The following is a 25,074-nucleotide window of genomic DNA, read 5'->3' as shown; positions in this document are numbered from 1 at the left end:
TTTGTGCCATTTGACATGCCTTGTGGTACAGTGACTGAAACTCTTGTAGCTAATAAGCAGATCCGTGATAGTGAAGTTTTGAGGAACGCCAGTAGTTCTGAGGAAAACAGAGCCGATTATTGTAATGGTAGAGATTAGCTCTCAAGGAAACAGTCAAGACATACGAGAACAAAGAAATACGGAAGCAAGAATTGTGTCAGTAAATGGTAAAAAAAATCATGAAATAAGCGATACTGAACAACAAGAAAATGTGAATACGGAGCACCCTAGAAGAAAAAGAAACAGAAGTGAAGAGGCAAACAAAGAAAATGCTGAGTGCAAGTATCCTTTTATTAAAAACTACTGTGATATTACATGTAAAAAAAATGTAAAAAGCTTGACATTGGAACCAAGCAAGACATCTGGGAAAGGTATTGGAAAGGAGGCTATGCATTAAGAACCAAATTTCTGGCGGGCTGTGTGAGGCTCGAGTGCATAAGAATACGGACGGTAGAGTGTGACCCTCAATCAGTTAAAGTCTACCAAAAAAATGAAACTAGACACTACTACCTTCCGAAGAAAGATAATACTGTGGTAGTGAAGATGGAGGTTTGCAAGAAACTGTTAATGAATACTTTTGGGTTCAAATCGGATTCTTTCCTAACTGAATTGAGCAAAAAGAGGGAAGCTAGGCTAGTTGGTTAGCGCATTATGGATTTCAGAGGTAGACAGAGTCCTCACAACAGGCTACCACCAGAAGTAGTTGAGAATATGAAAAATAATGTCATTTCTTTTAGACTCTCTACGCCACATTATCGTTGCACCAATCTTCAGATATCTGCCATCTTCTTTGACAGTTGATCTGATGCATCAGGACTTTGTTATTAAAACTTCCTCGTTCATCCAGTACCAATTGTGTCGCACGGGACATCCAGACGTCAGTTGAAAGAAATGAACAGTTTGCTAAAGATGCCAGCATTTGATGTTTGTCCTGAGTGTGAAAATTACAATCTCATGGAGAACGATGATAGCAGCAAAGAAAACAGCAGTTATGAAGGTGTTAATGGAGAATTTGAACCTTTTTCTGCTGCTGCAAATAAGACTAACGATGTTGATATTTCCAGGAGACACTGGCAAGAACACATTAAATCGGCAAGGAAGGCTACACATGCCTATCGACGTGACACAACTAAAAGTGGAGAAACTGGAATATGTGTATTCGCAGTTGACTTGCAAAAAGTGATTCTGTTACCCGACATGCCGGGGAACAAAGAAGCAATATTCCTTATTCTTTTTGTTGCCTTCAATGAAAATTTGCCCGTGTCGACCAGTATGATGCAGCGTCTGTAGGAAAAGGCCGTTCTTTTTGTGTGATGTGGGGCGAAGCTTTGAGGGGCAGGGGTTCCGAAAACATAGTGGATTCTGTTTATACTGTAGTTACAGCAGAGAGGGATGTCCAGGAATTCATATTCTGGATGGACAATTGTTCCAGTCAGAATAAGAACTGGGTGCTTTATACTTCTCTTGTGATGATGGTCAACAGAGAAGAAGGGTCCAACTGGATAACGTTAAAGTATCTGACAAAAGGGCACACGCACAATGCAGCAGACGGCATACACGGCAACATTGAAACGAAAATGAGAAAAAAGAGGAAAAACTATGACTTTCCTGACTTTGTTGAGTGTGTTGCAAACTTCAGGAAGGGAGTTTCTACAATAGAATTGAAGGATTTCAGGATTGTAAATACAAGAAAAGAAATCCTGGTAAAAAGTCACCCCAACCAAAGTTAAAGTTAGTTGTTGCAGCTACCTTTCAAAAGGGGTTCTGCGGCATGAAATCCCTCCAAGATTTTGACGGAGAGGAAAAGCAATGCTTGTTTCTTCAGAAGAGATTCAATATCAAGCAGTTTTCCGAGCCCAACTCTGTTCCGAGGGGTGTTCAAAGCCAGAAAAAAGTTTCGATTGTTAACAAACTGTGTCTGATGATGCCGGCAAATCGAAGGAAATTTTGGAAGGATCTTCTGGTCTCCGATGAAAGCCTAGATCTCATCGAGGATGAAGACGACCCATACGAAGAATAAACCTCTCTGATAAGCTAAGGGTTCAGTTCTCCTTTCTTTTTATTGGAAGTAGCAGTTTATCTTCATTGTTCCTAGAAGATCTTTTTTAAAATAAAATTTGGTGTAGATACTAAGTTTTGGAGGTGGAATACTCAGTTTATTAGCAAAGAAAACCTCTGCCAAAACCTAGTATCTACATTTACTGAAGTTTAAAAAAATAATGTGAAAAAAAATGTTTCTTCCTACTATGCCGACTCCGGAATACCTATTGACAAAGTTTTGTATCATCATCAGCTATTCCAGTTTAGAAAATGAAAAAAATCACTATTTGACGATTTTCTCGGAAACTTGAAAAATGTAGATACTTGGTTTTGGCAGAGGATAGCCAAAGTATTGTTATATACTAAACAGTTATTCTACATTCATCAGTTGTAATCTTGGTTATTATAAGGATTTCCTTTCTTTTTTGTTGATCTTGTGACAATTGAAAATTACTGCTCAAACTAAAGGTTTTTTTCAGTAAAGCACAAATGACGCTAAGGTAATTTATTCTTACGATATTACAAAGTTGAGTCTCAGCTAACTACTTTGACACTGAAAGCATAAACCTGATTTAACAGACTTTTATTGCTTGTATAATAAAAATAATATAAAAATAAATGTATATTAAAAACGTATATAATAATAAAAATACTTTTTTAGCTAAAGCTCAGGTATTGTTTGATATTCATTTGAGATCTTCTCGAGTTCATTTGTTGTCTTCATTCTTAATATCAAAGACGCCCCCCAAAAAAACGTTATGTATAAAGTAAATTGTATACTACTACTACTGATAACTTACCGCAGTGCCAAGCCGCCTAAGGCCAGCACAGCTAAGCACGCTTTTCCTCTATCCCAATCAAAGTATCCCTCCTTACTCCATCCCAGGAAGTTTCTATGTCCCTTAAATCTTTTTTTACTTCATCCTCCCATCCCCAAGCCCAACAAACATCCAACACCCAAAGTAAATTTTATACCAATTTTCAATGCCAAAATGGCACAAAATATGCAATAAATATGATTCTGAAAAATTGCCTGGTTTTGAACTTGAAAGAAATTAGACCTTTGATAAAATCGTTTTGTTTAACGTGTTCAAACTCGTTTTTTGACATAATTTAACATACAAGATACAATAAAACATATATCCTAGGCTAAACGACTAAGTTTCAGGTCTTCACATTTGATGAAAAGATTTATAATCACACAATTTCCGGGTTTAAAAATTATTGGTGAATTTAGCATAAGAACTGCTAAGCATTCTAGAAATTTTCTGCTCTTTTTGCATCACGAACTGCTCTTTACGCCAAATAACAGGCTTAGAAATATGTTAGCCTTACTAGTGTGGCACTTTTAACAGTGTGCCCTTAAAATAAGGTGCAAAGCTATCTTTTAGCGTTGAATCAACTTGAAAATCGAAGAAATTTTGCAGAGTAAGCACTATTTCAAGAAGAATTTCTTACATCTATTTTTTTAAACTTCCAGAAACTCAAACGTCTTAAAAAATTAGGAAAAACTCAATTTTTAATGAGGAGGATCTTCAATTCTCATTTTTGCTTCATTTACAAATGCCCGTTAATTTTGAAAATAGAAAACGTATGTTAAAAATTGGCAGAAAATGAGTGAATAAAAAACAGGTATAAATTTAGGACCAGTACTGGTCATAAAGAGTCATGTTAAGAAAGCAGTTCTTACTTCATAATATGCATAATTATCCTAGTTACCATATTTTCCAGGGAGAACACCTTTATTATCTATATTTTCACTGTTGTACAATTATTTTTAACAAAATTATGAAATAAAAACATGTTTGATTGCATTTTTCCTTTTTCAATTATTCTATAAAGGGAAGTTAAACACTATCACTGCTATCTACCAAAAAGATATAAATAAGCTAATATTAATAAATTCAGGTTAGGTTAGATTAGCTAGATGCTCTTGGGTATTTGTTTTAAAACAATTTTCAAGACTTGGAGAAAAGACATAATGTTGAAATATTTTATTGTAAAACTGGAAAAAAAAAGAAAAATAGTGAGGATAAAGTTGCTCCCCTTAGATAATATGTTAACTAGGATAATTTTGCATATTGAGAAGTAAGAATTGTTTTCTTAACATGTCTCCTTATGACCTGTACTAATCCTCAATTTATACCAAAAAATATAATCATGGAACTCTAGAAAGTTTAAGTTTTCCGATTGCTATAGCAGAAAGATGTAGAACACAGCCTTTGATTGCTATTAAACTGGGATAAAATCTAGTGGTTCAATGAGTAAAATATAGGCTAATCCTTAAATCATGTTAACAAAAAGGAATTCGAAAGATGTGTATGCATCATGGAATAGCTAAACTCTAAGCTATGCATTAGTTTGTTTATTATAAGATTTATTAAGCACTTCAAATTACTACTTGTAGACTTACCTATTAAAGCTTCTTTCGGAAAGGCTAATTATCTTATTTTGTACTATTTATTTCTTCCAAATATTTATTTCAATAGTATCACTTTTATTGAATAAATTGTACCAAATAAAGTACAAACAATAAGTTTATTGTTTCACCTCAAAAACGAATGAAAGAAATTAAGACATAGCACACTCGAGCAAAACAAAGACAGGTTGAAGTCACCCCTTGTCTAGTTGGCCAGCGGTAGACACAATATAAACAATTAGACTATCTCACGGAGGATGAATATGAAATATTGCGCAATGGAAAACTCAAGAAATTTCATTAAGTGATTTGTTTGCATGTTTTTAAAACATCTTTGCATTTTTAAGTGCAAAAACCATTATCGAATTTAGCAAATTAGTTTCCGCATAATGTTTTTCTCTGTTTGATTTGGATACACTGGTAAAACTTTTGCTCATGGAAACTGGCCTTTAATATTTTGTAACTACAGAAAGAAAAGTTGGCACTTCAGTATTAGCCAGTACACACTGAGAAGTCTCCTTAGTTGAACCAGCAAAAAACCGGTTTACCATTCTCTATTCGGAGAGAATTAGCTTTACTTCCCTGAGATTTACTACGCTGCATGTATATTCCAATTCAGGATATATATTTACACAGTAGGGGATGGGAGTTCATTTCTGACGAAATTGAATGTTAAATCTGAATTCGGGATGCAGTTCTTCTAATAGAGGTAAGTTTAAACTTCTGACTATAGAGCAAGGTCGAACTTTATCCCCCCCCCTAATATGCAAATATATAACCTGTTTAATATACAATTTCGTTCCTAATGTATTAAATTTTCATTATCTTTTAGTATATCAGACAATTCGTGGTAACGAACTGAACCTAGGAAACTAGCTTATTTCAGATACCTTCAACGCAGGTTCCATTTATGAAAACCAGGGGAAACGGACATTCGCATTGATATCCTGTCTCGCTTGCAGCAAGGACACAAAGTTGACCTGGCTGGCACGTATCTTCGTTACAAAGAGCTGAGTCAATCTTCAATTCTGAAAAGGATATGTTTTAGCTAGTGAATTGCCAGAAAAATAAGTTTTTGTGTAGCAAATGGAGCAGAATCGATTAAGAGAGAAAAAGTGTTATATTAAAAAAAATAAAACACATTAACAACAAAACCCGAAGTTTTTTAAACTTGTATGGGGAGACATCACCCTTTACAAAACCCTACATACACAATTACTACCAGCCATCCTTAGCCCTCCCCCCCCCCAAAAAAAGGGCAAATAATAATAATAATAAAATAAATAAATAAAAATAAACGAAATAAAAATTTATCCTTAAATTTTTTTTTCAACCAGAGAGAGATCCCGCAAGATGATATTCTTCCTCTTGTCTTTTTGCTTTGCATAGAACAAGACTAATTTTTAAACTTTGTTTGAAATATTTGAATTTTAAGTCTAACTGTGTTTTGAGAATTTCTGTGACAAAGTCGAACGCTGAATTTTTTTTTCACTATAATTTTTTTCAAGTCCAAAATAATAGATCTAAAATAACAAGAAATCTGCAAAAAGGATTATATCATTTGTCTCTATGGGATTGCTATTTTGCAAATAATAATGTTCTAAACTTTTCATTGCAAAAAATCAAAGAAAGTCTAACAATGCGTTTTACACTGTAGAAAAAAATTGTTTGAGATTCAACAAAAATTGTTTGCAATGTTTATTAACAGCAAAATTGGAATTTCAACAGCTTAAATTGCATATTAGAGATTATTTGGAATGCCATTATCATAATTGAATATCCAACCTGTTGAGAATGAAAAATGTTGTATTCATATACCCAAATTGAATTTTTAAACACAACATGATTTATTTTAAGATGCTTATTGGGTTTCCATCGTGTTTGTTGGATTTCCTGTTCTTTAATTGGATTTCCATTACTATCATTGTTCAATTTAATAGGCCTACAATCTTTTTAAACAATAAACTAGTTGGATGTTCTAACAGCTGCCAAGAATGGTCATCAATGACCAGTTTTCAGATGTAAGCGGTTGTAAGCCCGAAAAGGTCCTTCTTAGGGTTGCCACCAGACCGAAAAATTTCGTAGCGTCCAAACTCTTAAAAACGTAACTGTTTCGCAACTTTTGATAGGAAAGTCTCCTTTCAAGGCAGGTTGCCTTAATTTTGCTATCAAGAGAGATACTTAAAAGGGGGGGAGGACATTATTGCCTGTATAATTTGAAAATTTGAAATAATTTGAAAATCATTAAAAATCCTCCCTCTAACTTTTAAAAGGTGCCTAAAAAGTATACAATAACAACAATTCATGCTTCTTTACCTTCAGCAAGTTCCTATTTATTCAACTTTCAGTACTGCTTCCAGTTTACCTGCACAACAGATAGACCCCCCCCCCTCCAATGCGTGTATATAAGCCCAGGCTACTATTTTGCTTTTTTTGTTGTTGCTGTTTTTAATTGCCCTTATTGGTGTTTCAAACCAAAAGCTGATGAGAAATACGTACGAGATAAAACGCAAACCAATAAAGAAACAATTTATAGTTTTTTGGAAAAGAAGATAATCAACTAGATTTTTTTTTTATTTTCAATAAAAACGGTCTTAATAAATCCAGATTCTTAAAAACACCCAAACAATCATTTTAATCACTCCCTTCCCGTCTAATATTTTGGATTGGTTCGGTCTCAGTCTCACCTCCTCAAGCTTCAAATTTACATAGCTTCAACATGAAGATTTGAGCAATTCCGAGTTTCAGAGTTTTTGTTTTGTTTTTATTTTATTGAACAAAAAATATTTCAATTATTGTCTTCAGTTCTTATACGAAAAAGCAGTTATTTTACATAAATTTTACGTTTGTAATTTGAACCAAAAGAAAGCAAGAAATAAATGTTATCCTAAAGCTGTTTTTATTGGTCTCACAAGTCCAGGCACGCACAAAGAATTTGTAAGGGATGAGGTCAAACAATAACAAAATTAAACTCCTTTTTAAAATGAACTAAAAGTAGAGAAATACTCTTTTTTTCAAGAATATATGAATATAATCAAAGATAAGGGGCACAAAAAAGCATTGAGTTTTACATAACATAAATACCAAATTAACCTAGGTTTTAAATGTATAAACGGAAAAAGTCGATGAGTTGAGGAAAACAAATAAAAAAGATCAAATATGCAAAAACAAATCGATTTTTTGCCAGGGATTTTCACTTATATTTATGGATTCTTTAAAAAAAAAACTTTTCAATATTTTAATGTTACAATTAAAAAAAAAATACAATGTCTCATGCAAGATTAAAACCTAAGTTAACACCGCCTCGGGAAGTGCTGTTATCGTTGTGCTATGCTGATAAAAGTAGGAGGTAACTGAACATTCGGAAGTGGTTGAAAAATAGTTCACAAATTAAAAAAAAATTGTATGACAAAGAAATAAATGGAATATGGAACAAAAGGATCAGTGAGTTAATAAAAACGAACTGGAAATCACAAGATTTGACACAACGATGAAATGTATTTGTACAGTTATATATGAGACCTTAGATGAAGAGGGAGGTATAATGTAAAAAAAGTGACCATGATATTCGGAAAAAGTCTAGCATAAAATCGAAAATTCCGGCTTAACTATCCCAACCCCTCCTCAATGCTTAGATATAACCAAAAATGGCTCATTTTTACAGTTTCATATATTTTGCTAATATCAGCTTGTTCAAATCCCATATAAAAAGAGCAAGTTACTTATATAACCTGATATTTTGTCGACCCAATCAGAAGGGGGGGGGGTGAAGCTATTACTCAAAGAATAATATTATCATCGGTACTTGTCAATTAGCTGGTACACATGCAAGATAGATGCTGAAGGAAACTAGTCAAACGGGTATCAGTCAATAGAGAATTGGATCGCGAAGCGCGGTTTGTCATTGCATCAACAATATTTAAACTATTTTTTGGGGGTTTAGAAGGGAAAAAATACTTAGGTTAAGTTACCTAATTAATATATACTATGGTTTAGCCCCCACCCCCCGAATGTGCAAATATATAGCCCAAATTTGTTTCTAAACTGTTATATTTTCATCATATTTTGTTACATTCCATTAACATTAACCAAACATGACTTCTCGCGTGTGTCCAAGTTAATTTACAAGTACCACATCATCTTATAATCACTTATTTAAAAAGAAATTATAAAGCAAATAGCTTTTATGATTATTTAACTCCTTTTATTATATATTTTCCTTCCTGACTTCACCTAACTCCTTCTCCATATAATTTCAGTATAACTGTTGACGGAACAAGATTCAAACTCAGCACTGATGAAATTGAAAGTTGGTGAGGTTACTAACTGACTAATGTCACTTGTCATTAAACAAATAATAATCTTCTGCTCATGAGAGAGAATGTTATCTTAACTTATCATACGAGTAAGCGAATTGGGTATATTCTCATCCTAATAACTCAGTTATTGTGTAATAAGATTAAATGACTGCGATATGAAAGAATATCGATACTCATTTCAGTGTAATTAAAATGGGAAAAGCGGATTTTTTCACGGGGAAACAAAAATGGATTACTCAGAAAATGTGAAACTTACTCATTATTCAAAAGCGTAACATAATTTTAACATAATTTCAAAAATGTAACAACAATGTAACGTTTTTAGGACCGTAACGTAAAACGTGCAGTTTTATTTACAACGTACCAAAAATGGTACGAACGTAACCTCGATGGCAACCCTGGTCCTTCTACTGCTCAGAGCCAGACTTTTCTGCTTATCATAAAGTTTGGTAGAATCGTTGGTTTCCAGCGAAACCCAGGTAATCATACTACAGAAATAATTCCGTAGAGTATGATATTAATAAGTCAAGTAGTTCATTGTCCGAACTTGAATTTAAGCAAAAAAGTCCAAAAAAGATTTTTTCTCTTTTATTAATACACTGTAATTATTCAATAGGCCATTAGTGATTAAAACATTAATATGGTATATTTCCATTGTTCCACAAAATTAATTATAAGGTAAAAATGTTTGTACATAAATTTATGCGTGTTCATAAGAATATTTTTACATAAAGTCACTTTAAATGATACCATAGTCAAATTCCATACGATATTCTAGTAATTTCAAATTACTGTTGAAGTCCAAACTACTTTGATTAATATAACGTATTTGCGTCGAAAATTACATTTTTCTACTAAAAAGTGCATAAACCTCAATAATTTCAATAATTTGTTGGAATCCCATAAGCAAGTCACAATTTCGACAGAAAAATTGAATTTTTTTATTTTACTTGTTTGAATTCAATAAGCAAGTCACAAATCCAACAGAAAAAGTGGTATTTTTTTACTTGTTTGAATTCTAGCAAAACATTTAGTTGGAAATCAATTTTTTTTTACAGTATCGCAAAGGCAAAATCGTTTTTCTTCTTTAACATAAGGATTTAGCAGATTTAAACACAGCAAAAAAATTGAAAAAAAGAGGTTTCACTGACTTTGTGAACTTGTAATAGAAAGTACATCTATCAGCCAGATTTTTAAGCCATCCATAGGGTAAGTTGGCTATCAAGCAGTTCGTGATAAAGAACTGTAAGGAGCGACCCTGCTCAATAGTAACCGAAATTCTAAAAACCAGAATTTTGATATCAATAGATACAGGAAAAGAATCAGATTTTTATGCTGATTTAAGATATATAGCTTTCATCAATTTTAGTCATACTCATCAAAAGATTATCGTGGGAGGGCTCATTCGAACGGAAATTAAAAGTTCAAGTTCCCTTTCTAAAGTGACCAAAAAATGTAGGGTAGCTAGGCCCTCTTCCCACGCTCCTTTTTTTCCAAAAGTCAACCGATCAAAATTTTGAGATAGCCGTTTTGTTCAGCATGGTCGAAAAATATAATAACTATGTCTTTGAGGATGACTTAATCCCCCCACAGTCCCCGGGGGAAGGGCCGCAAGCTATGAACTTCGCTAAATGTTGACATATAGCGTTGGTTATTGGGAAATACTCAGACGTTTTCAGGGTGTATTTTTCTGGTATGGGGGGCGGGGGGTCGGGGGTTACATGGAAAGATGTTTCCATAGAGGAAGTTTTCGTAGGGGAAGGGACATTGCTATAAAGGAGGTGTCGGATTTCCTAGCATTATCTAAAAAAAAACGATCAGAAATGAAATAAAAAAAACAAGTTTTCAGCTGAAAAACTTTTCAACTGAAAACTTTTCAACATCAGAACTTAAAACGAACAGAAACTATTACGTATATGATTGGGTTCGCACCCTAGTCAATACCTCGCTCTTTACTCTAAAGTTGTTTTAGTACTTTCTTAAGACCTACTTATTCTAATTAACGGATTTTTTGATTAAGGGGTCATTCATAAAGAATTGGAAAAAATCGAACTTTAGCTTAAAGAGTGAGGTATAAACTAAGGGGCCTCCCCCTAATATACGTAATAAAAATATACGAATATAGAAGTTGGTTACGTAAGTTCATTCGTAAGTTACCTATATTTATTACTAATAAAAACGTTCGGGTAAATAAAATTAAACAACTTTCGAGAGAGCCATTTAACCAAAAACAGTAAAATTAATATGCAAATTTCATGAGCCAAAACCAAAAAAACTGCATTAATTCAAAAAATTCAGAAATTAAATAAAAAAAAACAAGTTCTTTTAACTGAAATTAAGGAACGACATTAAAACTTAAAACGAACAGAAATTATTCCGTATATCAAAGGGGTTGTTCCCTCCTAAACGCCTCGCTCTTTACACAAAAGTTTGACTCTGACTCACAACTACATTTTTTAAAACCATAGAAAACTTTAATTCGGAATAATTTCTGTTCGCTTTAAGCTTTAATGTCGCTCTTTTCTTTCAGTTAAAAAAACTTGTTTTTTTTAATTTAATTACTAACAAGCATAAAATTATGATTAGTCACTATTGGTGGCTATAAAAGATTTCGAAGTTAGTAGTTAGACCAAATAGGAGCTGTGAAAGTACGAGATCATAAAATACGAGTTGCATAAAATACGAGTTGCATAAAATACGAGTTGCATAAAATACGAGTTGCATAAATATACGAGTTGCATAAAATACGAGTTGCATAAAAGCATGGACAAAACTAGGATATCCAAAAATGAACAAAACTAATTTTTACCTCTTATTTGTCGTCTTCAATATGAGTATGAGTATTTATTTGAGGTTCGTATTTACCTTTAAAATACGTCTGGAGACAGACGCAGTAATTGAAAGTTACAGAATGTCTATTTCGTTATTCTTCACAGTTAACTGACACATTTTAAGTTTTTTTTTCTGATAATATTTTTTTTCTAATGACCTCGTGAATTAAATTCAATAGAATTCAAACTCTAAATATACTTTAATCAATATGCACGAAGTGATATTTCTAGACAGCCCAATCAACTAAAAATTATTAAAAACTTAAGAAGTGAGCTAATTGGTGCAGCGTTTCCCTTTTTTGGTTAGGTCCATGTAATCTTTTTTTTTGTATAGAACGAAAACAATTAACAATGAGAACAGATAGCTACGACCTAATAATATTTCTGGTTATAATCTTGTAAGATTGCTTAAGGTTTAAGATTGAAAACTTTAAAAGATAAGTTAGATATACTGTCTTAATATCGCTAAAAGAGAACAAAGGCAAGGAGACGGATAGATTGTTGCGCGGGGAATAAAAGAAGTAGAAAATTATATTGTTTCAAGGAAGAAAAATTAGTCTCTAAGAATAAGAAAAAATATATTAGTCTTTAGTATGATGTGTTTTAAATATTAAAACTTTTTTTTTCATGTTTTAAAGAAAATAAAAAAATAGTTATACACGAAGCGACATTTCTAGATATCCTAATCAACTAAAAATATGCTTTAAGATAAAAAACTATTAAAATTTAAGAAGTGAGCCTATTGGTTCAAAGCTTTTCTTTTATTGGAAGGGCCTTGGGCTTGTCATATTGAGTTTAACTCAAATCTAGTATATTGAAAGTTCAGTGTACTGATACGACCTATAGAGTCCTTTCAAACTATCTCATGATAGAGCTAGGCCCCACCCCCATGGTAGTTCAGGGATAGATCTGGCCCCAGGCCCTCAAAAGTCTATGGATATGCGACCATGGAAGGTTTTGAAAAAATTCGTTACCTTTTTCAGACAAGAACTCCAGATTTGTAATTGAGATGCTTACACCAGGTATAGTAACATTCTTAATTGATCCTATTTCCGAAAAGTTTTTCATGATTAAGCCTGTTTCGACTTCTACTTCTCCAAATGTACCTTTAGCGAAAGAGACAATTTGAACTAAGCTGACATCTAGACCATCCGAAGTGTATACGAGCTGATCCTTAAATACGGTGTCAAACTAAAAAAAAAAAAAAAACATATCGAAACTACAACAGTTACAATTCAATTGGAAAGTTTTTTTTTTCAGAGAATCAGTTAAAGTAAAGATAAAGAAAATCAACACAACAAAAGATCTATTTTGTGTTCAGGAAAATTGCAGTGAAGAAACATTTTAAAGAGATCTGATATCATAGGCAGCGCGCTAGCGCTGCCTATAGAAAATTTGTTTTTGAGGAGGACACCCCCCCACAACCCTCAGGGCAAGGGTTTTAAGTTATGACCTGGTGGCGTATAAGGTTTTTATAGAAGGCGTTGTCGTAGAAACATAAAAAAGGCTGATTCGATTGGAAATTCAATGGGATAGTGCCCTTTTCTATATTCGAGAGTGATTGCAGGGCAACTAGCCCCCCGCCCACGCCCATCATTTCCCCAAACACATCCAATCAAAGTTTTCAGATAGCCATTTTGTTCAGCGTAGTTGATTTCCAGATAGAAAATATGTTTTTGAGGAGGAAACTCCCCCAAAGCCCTCAGGGCAAGGGTTTATAAGTTATGCCCTGGAGGCATATACGGTTTTTAAAGAAGGTGTTGTCGTAGAAACTACAAAAAAAGCTCATTTGATTGGAAATTCAATGGGCTAGGGCCCTTTCTAATAGTCGCAAGTGATTAGAGGGATAGTTGCCCCCCCCCCCCCTTATACCCATTATTCTCCCCAACACATCCAATAAAAATTTTGAGATAGCAATTTTATTCAGCTTAGTTGATTTTCAGATATAAAATAAATTTTTGAGGATGACACTCCCCCACAACCCTCAGGGCAAGGATTATAAGTTATGCCCTGGGGGCATATAAGGTTTTTATTGAAATATTTGTTGTAGAAACTTGAAAAAGGGATCATTCAATTTGAAATTCAAAGGAATAGTACACTTTTTAATAGTCAAAAGTGATTTTAGGGCAACTAACTCCCCTCTCACGCCCACCCTTTCCCCAAACACATCCGATCAAAATTTTTTGAGAGCCATTTTCTTTAACGTAGTTGAAAGTTTGGGAAATTAGGTCTACAAGGATGAAAACCCCTCCCCCCAGAGCCCTCAAGGCAAGGGTTGTAAGTTATACTCTGGGGTATATAAAGTAATTATTGAAAGCGTTATCGTATAAACTTCAAAAGGGCTCATTCAATTGGAAATTGAAAAGGTTAGAGCCCTTTTTAAAAGTTGTAAGTGATTGGATAGCGACAAAACCCCTCTTACGCCCACCATTTTCCAAAACACATCCAATCAAAATTTTGACATGTCCATTTTTTTCAACGTAGTTGAACGTTCTGGAAATTAGGTCTTTTAGGATGATAAAACCCTCAGAGCCTTCAGTGCAAGGATTGTAAGTTATGCCCTGGGGGCATATAAGGTTTATATAGAGAGTTGTTGGATAAATCATAGGCAGCACGATCGCGCTGCCTAAGTAAAGAACAGGGACGAGAACGAGAACGGGACAAGAAACGGAGATTAAGTAAAGAGGAGGACACTCCCCCACAACCCTCAGGACAAGGGCTATAATTATGTCACAATGTAATATTTATTAATTTTTTCCTTTAGAGCAGGACACTTCGTATCGAAGAAGTTGTCGTAGAAACTTCGAAAAGCGCTCATTCAATTAGAAATTGGAGTTGCTTGTGCCCTTTTTAATAGGCGAAAGTGATTGGAAGGCAACTAACACTTTTTTCACGCCCAACATTTTATCAAACACATCCAATCAAAATTTTTGTATAGCCATTTTGTTAAGCGTAGTTGATTTCCAGATAGAGATTATGTTTTTGAGGAGGACACTCCCCCACAGCCTTAGCCCCAGAGACCTTAGGGTAAGGGTTGTAATTTATGCCCTGGGGGCATATAAGGTGTTTATAGAAAGCGTTGTCGTTTCCAAAAGGGCTCATTCGATTGCAAATCGAAAGGCCTTGTGCCCTTTTTAATAGTCGAAAGTGATTGGAAGGCTTGACATTTTTATAATAAAGATCGATGTGGGTATAAAGTATTATTTTTTGTTGTTGTTGTTGTTTAGACCAGGGCACTTCGTATCGAAGGAGTTGTCGTGGGAACTTTGAAAAGGGTTCATTCGATTGAAAACAGAAAGGGCTGATGCCCTTTTTAATAGTCGAAAGTGATTTGAGGGCAACTACTCCTACTTCCACTCCCACCCTCCGACGCCAACCCTACTATTTCTGCTCTTAAAATTTAACCAAATCAAAATAGCGTAAGTGTATCCAAGCTATCAAAGAAAGTAAACAGATTTTTTTGCGAATGGTATCAAGTTCTCCATTTCAGGTCAACTAGAGGTGGTATGAAACTAAATTAAACAGTACTATTTGTGTCTAGATTTTTAAAAGGGTGTATGTTGTTAAAAATTGCTGAAAATTTTTCTCCAGCGTACAAATAGGCGGCCAAACTATAAAGTCTTAAAAAATGAAAAGATTTAAAGCATTATTTTCTTTTTCCCTGAAAAGACTATGTCTATATAAAACAAACAGATATTAATTTAGAAAACTTTTTCCACAAAATAAGCTTTTCAAAGAAAAGTAAAGAACTCCATTAAACAAAAAATGAGCAAAAAAAAAAAATCAAATAATCTACCAAGCGGGAAACTACCACAAATAAAGCATCGACAAATAAATGAAACCCAAAACGAACAGCTTTATAACTTACTTTTATAACTTTAATAAATCAAATAATTTTAACATTTCGATTACTAAATATCAGTATGTGTATATTAAACTGACAATGCACATTCATTTGTATTTTTTCAGTAAAGTTCAAATTGTGTTCTGTTCTAGGGTATACTCAAGGAGATTCATACTTAAATCAGGATAAAAAGATAATATATTCGAAAGAAAGGTGAAGGGAATATCTTTTTGATTCCATTTAATGATAAAGAAAAGATACCGTTAAATAATTTAGTTTACTCGTCAGCTTTAAGATTTAATTCGTGGCCTATTTCAAAGATGTTTGAACAAAATGAATAGCCTATTTGCTAAATCAGGCAGGCAAAGGGGATAGACTGCAGGAATATCATCCTTCAGAATCTCCTAATTTTCAATTTTCTCTATACTTTCGTTTGTTTTGTTAAATATTACCCGTTGAAGCGAAGGGGGTTTGCACCCCTTCGCTTCAACGTTGGTAATTCGTTGGTAATTCGGTTGGTAATTCCGTCGTGCTTGTATATAATGAAATAATAGTTTCAACATAGTTGCATGTAATAAAAATCAACAGATTCGGGACAAGTAACTACCAACTAACAATAAATAATAGGTAGATTAAGACAGAAGAATAATAGACAGTGCGTAGCTGCGTTGGCCTCAGGCGTCTTGGTTCTGCGGTAATTTATTAGTATTAGTAGTAGTAATATTTGTCAGGTTTAAACCTTCCAGTTTGCCTTGTGAGACATATTTACATTTAACTCTTAGGGGGAGCAATACGATATACTTTAACTTTATTTGCATTATAGTTAAAGTATATCCTCAACACCTCGCTCTGTCCGGATAATTTTACAAGGCTTCATTATAAAGTCACCGAACCGTGTCAGGTCGTTCGAAACAGATCACCAATTTCGAAGCAAGGATGTTCCACGAGTGGTCGCTTCCCCTGTGGTAGTAGTTTCTATGTAGTGTTTGTAGCGTTTTTGGATAATTCGTGGCCTATTTCAAAGATGTTTGAACAAAATGAATAGCCTATTTGCTAAATCAGGCAGGCAAAGGGGATAGACTGCAGGAATATCATCCTTCAGAATCTCCTAATTTTCAATTTTCTCTATACTTTCGTTTGTTTTGTTAAATATTACCCGTTGAAGCGAAGGGGTTTTGCACCCCTTCGCTTCAACGTTGGTAATCGTCGGTTGGTAATTCCGTCGAGCTTGTATATAATTAAATAAAAAAAACAAGTTTTTTAAACTGAAAGTAAGGAGCGACATTAAAACTTAAAACGAACAGAAATTATTCCGTATATGAAAGGGGCTGTCCCCTCCTCAACGCCTCGCTCTTTATTCCGTATATGAAAGGGGCTGTCCCCTCCTCAACGCCTCGCTCTTTACGCTAAAGTTTGACTCTGTCTCACAATTTTTTTTTAAACAATAAAAAACTTTAGCGTAAAGAGCGAGGCGTTGAGGAGGGGACAGCCGCTTTCATATACGGAATAAAGAGCGAGGCGTTGAGGAGGGGACAGCCCCTTTCATATACGGAATAATTTCTGTTCGTTTTAAGTTTTAATGTCGCTCCTTACTTTCAGTTTAAAAAACTTGTTTTTTTCTATTTAATTTCTGATCGTTTTTTAGTTAATGCAGCTTTTATTTGCATAAAAAATTTTACTTTTCTTTTACTAAATGAATGTCTTTACAAATTAACTTACGTAACTAACTTCTATATTCGTATATTTTTCTTCTGGCAAAAATTCAAAGTTGCAGATTTTTGCAGATATGAGCTTGAAACCTATGTAATAGGGTTTTCTGATACGCTGAATCTGACGTTGTGATTTTCATTAAAATTCTTTCACTTGTAGGGGATGTTTCCCCCCTCTATAAAAACTCTAGTAAATTTCCCCAGGCTTGTTGCCTGTGATGATTAATACTAAAATTAATAAAATTTATATATTTAGAATCAGCATTATAAACACATTCTTTTGATACATTTATTGAAATAAAAATTCCGTTTTTAAAAGTTTGGATTACTATTGAGCCGTATCGCTTGTTTTTTTATTGTTTTTTTTTATTACGTATATGTTATTACGTATATGAGGGGTTCTCCTCTTAGTCAATACCACGCTCTTTACGTTAAAAGTTTAAAAAAAAAATTGATTCACAAACCTCTGAATCACAAAGGCCGTTTAATTAGAATAGATAGCTCTTTTGAAAGCACTAAAAAAAAACTGTAGCGTAAAGAGCGAGGTATTGACTTGGGGGAGAACCCCCTCACATACGTTATAATTTCTGTTCGTTTTAAGTTCTAATATTCCTTCTTACATTTCAGTTGAAAAAACTTGTTTTTTTTATTTAATTTCGGATCGTTTTTTAAATAATGCTTGGAAATCCGGCGCCCCCTTCATAGAAATGTCCCTTACCCCAAAGAAACATCCTCCACGGAAATATTCTCCTGAGTAACTCCCTCCTCTAGCCCCCCCTCCAGAAAAAATCCTTCCTGAAAAGGGTTGTATACTTCCCAATAACCAATAAATAATGCTGGCAAGTCCGGCGCCCCCTTCATGGCGATTTCCCTTCCCCCATGAAAACTTCCTTCATGAACAGATCGTCCAACATAACCCCGACCCACCCTTCCCTCCCACTAGCAGAAAAAAACCTCCTGAAAACTTCTGTATACTTCCGAATAACCAATACTATATGTTAACATTGGGTAAAGTTCATATCTTTTAGCCCTCCCTCTGGGTACTTCGGGGGATTAAGTCATCCCAAAAGACATATTTATCATATTTTCGACCATGCTGAACAAAATGGCTATCTCAAAATTTTGATCGGGTGACTTTGGTAAAAAAATAAGCGTGGGAGGGGGCCTAGTTGCCCTCCATTTTTTTTGGTCACTTAAAAAGGGCAATAGAACTTTTAATTTCCGATTCAATGAGCCCTCCCACGATCTTCTAGGACCACTGGGTCGATACGATCACCCCTGGGGAAAAAAAAAAACAAACAAACAAACAAACAAACAAATAAACACGCATCCATGATCTTTCTTCTGGCAAAAAATATAAAATTCCACATTTTTTTAGATAGGAGCTTGAAACCTCTACAGTAGGGTTCTATGATACGCTGAATATGATGGTGTGATTTTCATTAAGGTTCTATAGCTTTTAGGGGGTCTTTCCCCCTTTTTTGAAAATCAGCCAAATTTTCTCAGGCGTGTAACTTTTGATGAGTAGCTCTAAACTTGATGAAAGTTATATATTTGAAATCAGCATTGAAATCTGATTCTTTTGATATATCTATTGGTATCAAAAACCCGTTTTCTAGAGTTTCGGTTACCATTGAGCCGGGTCGCTCCTTACTTACAGTTCGTTACCACGAACTGTTTGATGAAATAATAGTTTCAACATAGTTGCATGTAATAAAAATCAACAGATTCGGGACAAGTAACTACCAACTAACAATAAATAATAGGTAGATTAAGACAGAAGAATAATAGACAGTGCGTATCTGCGTTGGCCTCAGGCGTCTTGGTTCTGCGGTAATTTATTAGTATTAGTAGTAGTAATATTTGTCAGGTTTAAACCTTCCAGTTTGCCTTGTGAGACATATTTACATTTAACTCTTAGGGGGAGCAATACGATATACTTTAACTTTATTTGCATTATAGTTAAAGTATATCCTCAACACCTCGCTCTTTACGCTATAAAAAAAAACAAGTTTTTTAAACTGAAAGTAAGGAGTGACATTAAAACGAACAGAAATTATTCTGAATATGAAAGGGGGTGTCCCCCCTCAACGTCTCGCTCTTTACGCTAAAGGTTTTTTTTTTTTTAAAAAATAAAGTTGTGAGAAATAGTCAGACTTTAGCGTAAAGAGCGAGACGCTGAGGAGGGGACAGCTCCTCTCATATACGGAATAATTTCTGTTCGTTTTAAGTTTTAATGTCGCTCCTTACTTTCAGTTTAAAAAACTTGTTTTTTTTTATTTAATTTCTGATCGTTTTTTAGTTAATGCAGCTTTTATTTGTATAAAAATTTTACTTTTCTTTTGCTAAATGGATGTCTTTACAAATTAACTTACGTAACTAACTTCTATATTCGTATATTTTTCTTCTGGCAAAAAATACAAAGTTGCAGATTTTTGCAGATATGAGCTTGAAACCTATGTAATAGGGTTTTCTGACACGCTGACTCTGACGGTGTGATTTTCATTAAAATTCTTTCCCTTGTAGGGGATGTTTCCCCCCTCTTTAAAAAATCGAGTAAATTTTCTCAGGCTCGTAGCCGTTGATGAGTAATACTAAACTTAATAAAATTTATATATTTAGGATCAGCATTATAAACACATTCTTTTGATACATTTATTGACATCAAAATTTCGTTTTTAAAAGTTTCGATTACTATTGAGCCGTATCGCTTGTTTTTTTATTGTTTATTTTATTACGTATATGTTATTACTTATATGAAGGGGTTCTCCCCTTAGTCAATACCACGCTCTTTACGTTAAAAGTTAAAAAAAAATTTGATTCAGAAACCCCTGAATCACAAAGGCCATTTAATTAGAATAGATAGCTCTTTTGAAAGCACTAAAAAAAAACTGTAGCGTAAAGAGCGAGGTACTGACTTGGGGAGAACCCCCTCACATACGTTATAATTTCTGTTTGTTTTAAGTTCTAATATTCCTTCTTACATTTCAGTTGAAAAAACTTGTTTTTTTTATTTAATTTCTGATCGTTTTTTAAATAATGCTTGGAAATCCGGCGCCCCCTTCATAGAAATGTCCCTTCCCCCCAAGACACATCCTCCACGGACATCTTCTCCAGAGTAACCCCCTCCTCTAGCCCCCCCCCCTCCAGAAAAAATCCTTCCTGAAAATGGTTGTATACTTCCCAATAACCAATAAATAATGCTGGCAAGTCCGGCGCCCCCTTCATGGCAATTTCCCTTCCCCCATGAAAACTTCCTTCATGAACAGATCCTCCAACATAACCACCGACCCACCCTGCCCTCCCACTACCAGAAAAAAAACCTCCTGAAAACTTCTGTATACTTCCCAATACCCACTACTATATGTTAACATTGGGTAAAGTTCATAACTTTTAGCCCTCCCTCTGGGAACTTCGGGGGATTAAGTCATCCTAAAAGACATATTTATCATATTTTCGACCATGCTGAACAAAATGGCTATCTCAAAATTTTGACCGGGTGACTTTGGGAAAAAAATGAGCGTGGGAGGGGGCCTAGTTGCCCTCCATTGTTTTTGGTCACTCAAAAAGGGCATTAGAACTTTTAATTTCCGTTCCAATGAGCCCTCCCACGATATTTTAGGACCACTGGGTCGATACGATCACCCCTGGAAAAAAAAACAACAAAAACAAAACAAAAAAACAAATAAACAAACAAACAAATAAACAGGCATCCGTGATCTTTCTTCTGGCAAAAAATGTAAAATTCCACATTTTTGTAGATAGGATCTTTAAACCTCTACATTAGGGTTCTCTAATACTCTTAATATGACGGCATTATTTCCAATAGGCTTATTTAGCTTTTAGAGGGCATGTCCCTCTTTTTTCGAAAATCAACAACATTTTCTAAGGTACGTAATTTCCACTGGGTAGAATTAAACTTGATGAAAATTATGTATTTTAATTCAGGCTTAAAATCCGCTTCTCTCGATATATCTATTGATATCAATAACCCGTTTTCTAGAGTTTCGGTTACCATTGAGCCGGGTCGCTCCTCACTTACAGTTCGTTACCACGAACTGTTTGAAAGATCGGATTTTGTACCAATTGCTTAAGAACGGCTGCTGAAACAAAAGGCTCGTTTAACTAAAACAATAAGAATCTTTTTTAGAAGCATTAAAAAACTTTAGCGTCAAGATCGAGGTGTTGACGACTGGGCAACCCCCCTATTATACGTTATGATTTCTGTTCGTTTTACGTTCTAATGCTGCTCCTTACTTTCATTTGAAAAAACTATTCTTTTATTTAATTATAATAAAGGATCCATCAAACTATTTATTTCACATTAAGTGAAAAAAATTCGCTATTCTATTCAATGGTAAAATGTTTAACATATATTGTATTTATATTTTTGTTACCAAAGAATTAAAAATGAGTAGCAAAAAAACGGAAAAACTTGAGTATATCATTAACAGATATAATATCATTTAAATTATGTATATCAACGATGCCGTTCATGGAGCATCAGTTCCATGAAGTACTTAGAATGGTGCCAGAAGCTGAAATAAAACCTGAGCTTCATTCTGCGCATTCATTTTCTTAAAAAACTGAGTTAAAAATCATTTGACCTGGAGTGGTTCTATTCAGACCCACATATCAAGAGCCATTATAATTAAACCCATTCCTTTCTATATATATATATATATATATATATATATATATATATATATATATATATATATATATATATATAGATAGATAGATAGATAGATATATATATATATAGAGAGAGAGAGAGAGAGTAGATATGTATGTATGTATGTATGTATGTATGTATGTATGTATGTATATATATGTATGTAGAGAGAGAGAGAGATGTAGAGTAGAGAGAGAGAGAGAGAGAGAGAGAGAGAGAGAGAGAGAGAGAGAGAGAGAGAGAGATGATGTATATATATATATATATATATATATATATATATATATATATATATATATATATATATATATATATATATATATATATATATATATATATATATATATATATATATATATATATATATATATATATATATATATATATATATATATATATATATATATATATATATATATATATATATATATATATATATATATATATATATATATATATATATATATATATATATATATATATATATATATATATTTATATTTATATCGGCGCGTACAAACAGCTCCTCTCATTTGATCTGCCATCAGCGGTCCAATTACCCTGGAACACGTATTTTGGCAGAAACTTTCTCAAAATGCCTTTGAAACCAACTTGAGTCTTCGAAACCTATTTTTAATTCCTAAAAACATCTAATAATAACATTGCACTACTAATGACCGATTTTCATGTATGTATTGGAATAAATCAATTTAAAATTAGTTTCTTCAAAATTAATGTTCCAACGTTGAAGCCAAGTTTCGCGTTCAGGAGAGATCTGACTTGTCTACCCGTGAAAAGATCTAATGTCGCTTATGTTTATAAGGTTCTCTGGAGCACTCGCACCTCGATCCGGGTTTTTATAATGGGTGAGATAGGGAAAAATCGTACTGCTAATTATATAAACTGTGATTTATACAAACCAGAATTTCGGATTGCCTAATCCCTGAAATGGCAACATTTTAGTAATATTTGCATGTATTTTTGGTAGCATATCATTTACCTTTTTTAAAAATGTTATGACGAACCTGCCCCCCCCCAACCCCAACAAAACTCTTAAGTACCTAATCTTCTCCAAAGAAAGTGCTCTTCATAGCCTAATATCAACTAAAGTTATAAGTAACATTAGAAAGCTAATAATCACATTAGTATCCTTAACATTTGAATGAATACATTGAACATTCACATTGTCTTGGAATTATAGATTTGCCTCACTATTGAAATAATTGTGATCTAGCAATTTTTAAATACAAATTTCCACTTCCTTATGCTATTATTTTCAGACCTGTTTAGAAAATCGGCTGCCTAGGTAGCCTGCTTAGAAAAACAAAGTAACTGCTAAGAAGTCAAATAGTAATGAAGCATTGAAGCTAAAAAAAAACATTATTCAGAAGTACAAAATAAAACTTCTTCATATTAGTGCATCTCATTCTGACTTAACACCACTTACATTAGATATATTTTCAAAATTTAACTGAGCACATTTTGGATCGGATTTAAAATAAACTTTTGATTAAACCATGGCCAGTGTATGCATTTTGATGAAGAAATTGTGGCATTTCAATAAAGCTAATTTGATGCTACTTTTCCAACGATTTGTAGACAAGAATGCCGTGATGTGCATCTCTTTACAAAATACATGAATAAATGTGCATATTCCAATTATATTTTATTTATACAAACCAGAATTTCAATTTTTTCCATCAGAATCAAGCTGTCCAATGAGCCAAGGTCTTCAAATGCACCCCACCAGTCTACACCAGTAAGCTCTAACTTGTAAATCTTAGTGGACAGGGAATTTTGATCAGTTGAAAGAACACATCCGTTCGCAGAGGGCACCATTGGGAACTCACACCGACATTTAAATAGTTTAGGAGATAAGTCCATGGAGCAAGTAGCACCAAGACGAGAGCAAGTGGCAGCATTTAATAGATTAGAACAAGGATTGACTGACACATCCTGTATACCTGTAAATGAAAATACAGAAAAAACGATGTTAAACTAAATGCAATAGATGGGGTCAACTTCACAAAATTTAGCCAATACCATAGAGCTAAATATAGCGAATGTATATGGGCTTTAGAAAAAACAAAAGTACAGGTGAAATTGGATTAAGTCCAATTTTTCGAAGTACCAACAACCCAACGTTGCTAATACTCGGAGCAAACATATTTGGAGCAATTATGAGGAAGTTTCAAATTCGCAAATTAGACAATATATTGCAGATGCAATATATTGCAACAGTGAAAATGAAAATGTTGCATTATTTTAGTTTGTTGTGCCAAGCTTTCGCTGCAAAGCAATCATCGTTGTAATATTGTTAATTTGAATCTGATAATAAAAAATATGTGGTAATTAGCGAATACATATTTGATAGTAACTGAATCTATATCGTTTTATTCATCCGACTGTAGCCATGATCGCTCGTTCAGAAGATTAGGTATAGTGGCTGCTAGGCATTTGTCCAAGTACGCCTTTTGGAATAGACAACATGTTTTGTTTAAAAATAAGCAGCAGAGAGCATTAATCTGGTGGTAAATAGAAGCGTAATAGGCGAATGCTTGAATAAATTAAAGAAGAAATTTACAATGGACTTCAGTAAAATTTGAGGCCAACATCTACTCAATGGTAGTGAACAACTTCTTGACCCCGTGTGATTATTATTTCAAATGATCATTACCAGAGGTGCTATCCAAGATAGCTTCCGTATGGGTATTATTACACCCGTTTCCAAACCAGGAAAGCCTCCTTCCCAGTGCTTTTCATGTAGGCCCATCACTGTATCGACTACACTGTGTAAGCTGTTTCAGCTTCATATCAGTGACGAAATTAGAAAAAGTGCTAGGGTTCCACACCAGTTGGAGTTCCACCCGTTGCTCAGATGTGATTATGCCCTTTATTCTCTGGTGTCTTAACTGACCGACGCAGAAAATAACGGTGATTTTTTAGTTTTAGCAGCCCATGATCTTGCCCATTCTTTTGACTTATATATCCACGACACCAATATTTGATCCGTAGATTTGGACTGATAGATCCCGCATTGGTAATTCCTATCGGAATAGCGAATTTCCGTAAAAAGTTCCTGACACTTTGTTATCCTTGGGTAACTCTTCAGGGAAAGACTTAGATGAATATTTTGTTTGAATGCCAAAATTGAGTTAACTCGTTTTGTTGTATATATTCGTGTTAAATTGTATTCTA

General features: G+C 33.9%; 1 protein-coding gene across 1 annotated transcript in view; it reads right to left on the bottom strand.

Moving 5' to 3' along the window:
• LOC148953483 (uncharacterized) overlaps positions 1–25,074 on the bottom strand; it is a 208,442-nt gene that overhangs the window by 106,050 nt on the left and 77,318 nt on the right. The window contains exons 11-13 of the mRNA XM_089087977.1: positions 23,557–23,840; positions 12,623–12,839; positions 5,389–5,526 (exon numbers count right to left, since the gene is read on the bottom strand). Of these exons, the coding sequence (XP_088944103.1) occupies positions 5,389–5,526; positions 12,623–12,839; positions 23,557–23,840 (639 nt within the window). The remainder of the gene's footprint in view (positions 1–5,388; positions 5,527–12,622; positions 12,840–23,556; positions 23,841–25,074) is intronic.

The sequence above is a fragment of the Artemia sp. Qi Xiang Cuo genome, chromosome 4 (assembly GCF_049724085.1).
Source record: "Artemia sp. Qi Xiang Cuo chromosome 4, ASM4972408v1, whole genome shotgun sequence".
NCBI classification, from domain to species: Eukaryota; Metazoa; Arthropoda; class Branchiopoda; order Anostraca; family Artemiidae; genus Artemia; species Artemia sp. Qi Xiang Cuo.
The sequence above is the reverse complement of the archived record's forward strand: the minus strand, read 5'-3'. Positions and strand labels throughout refer to the sequence as shown.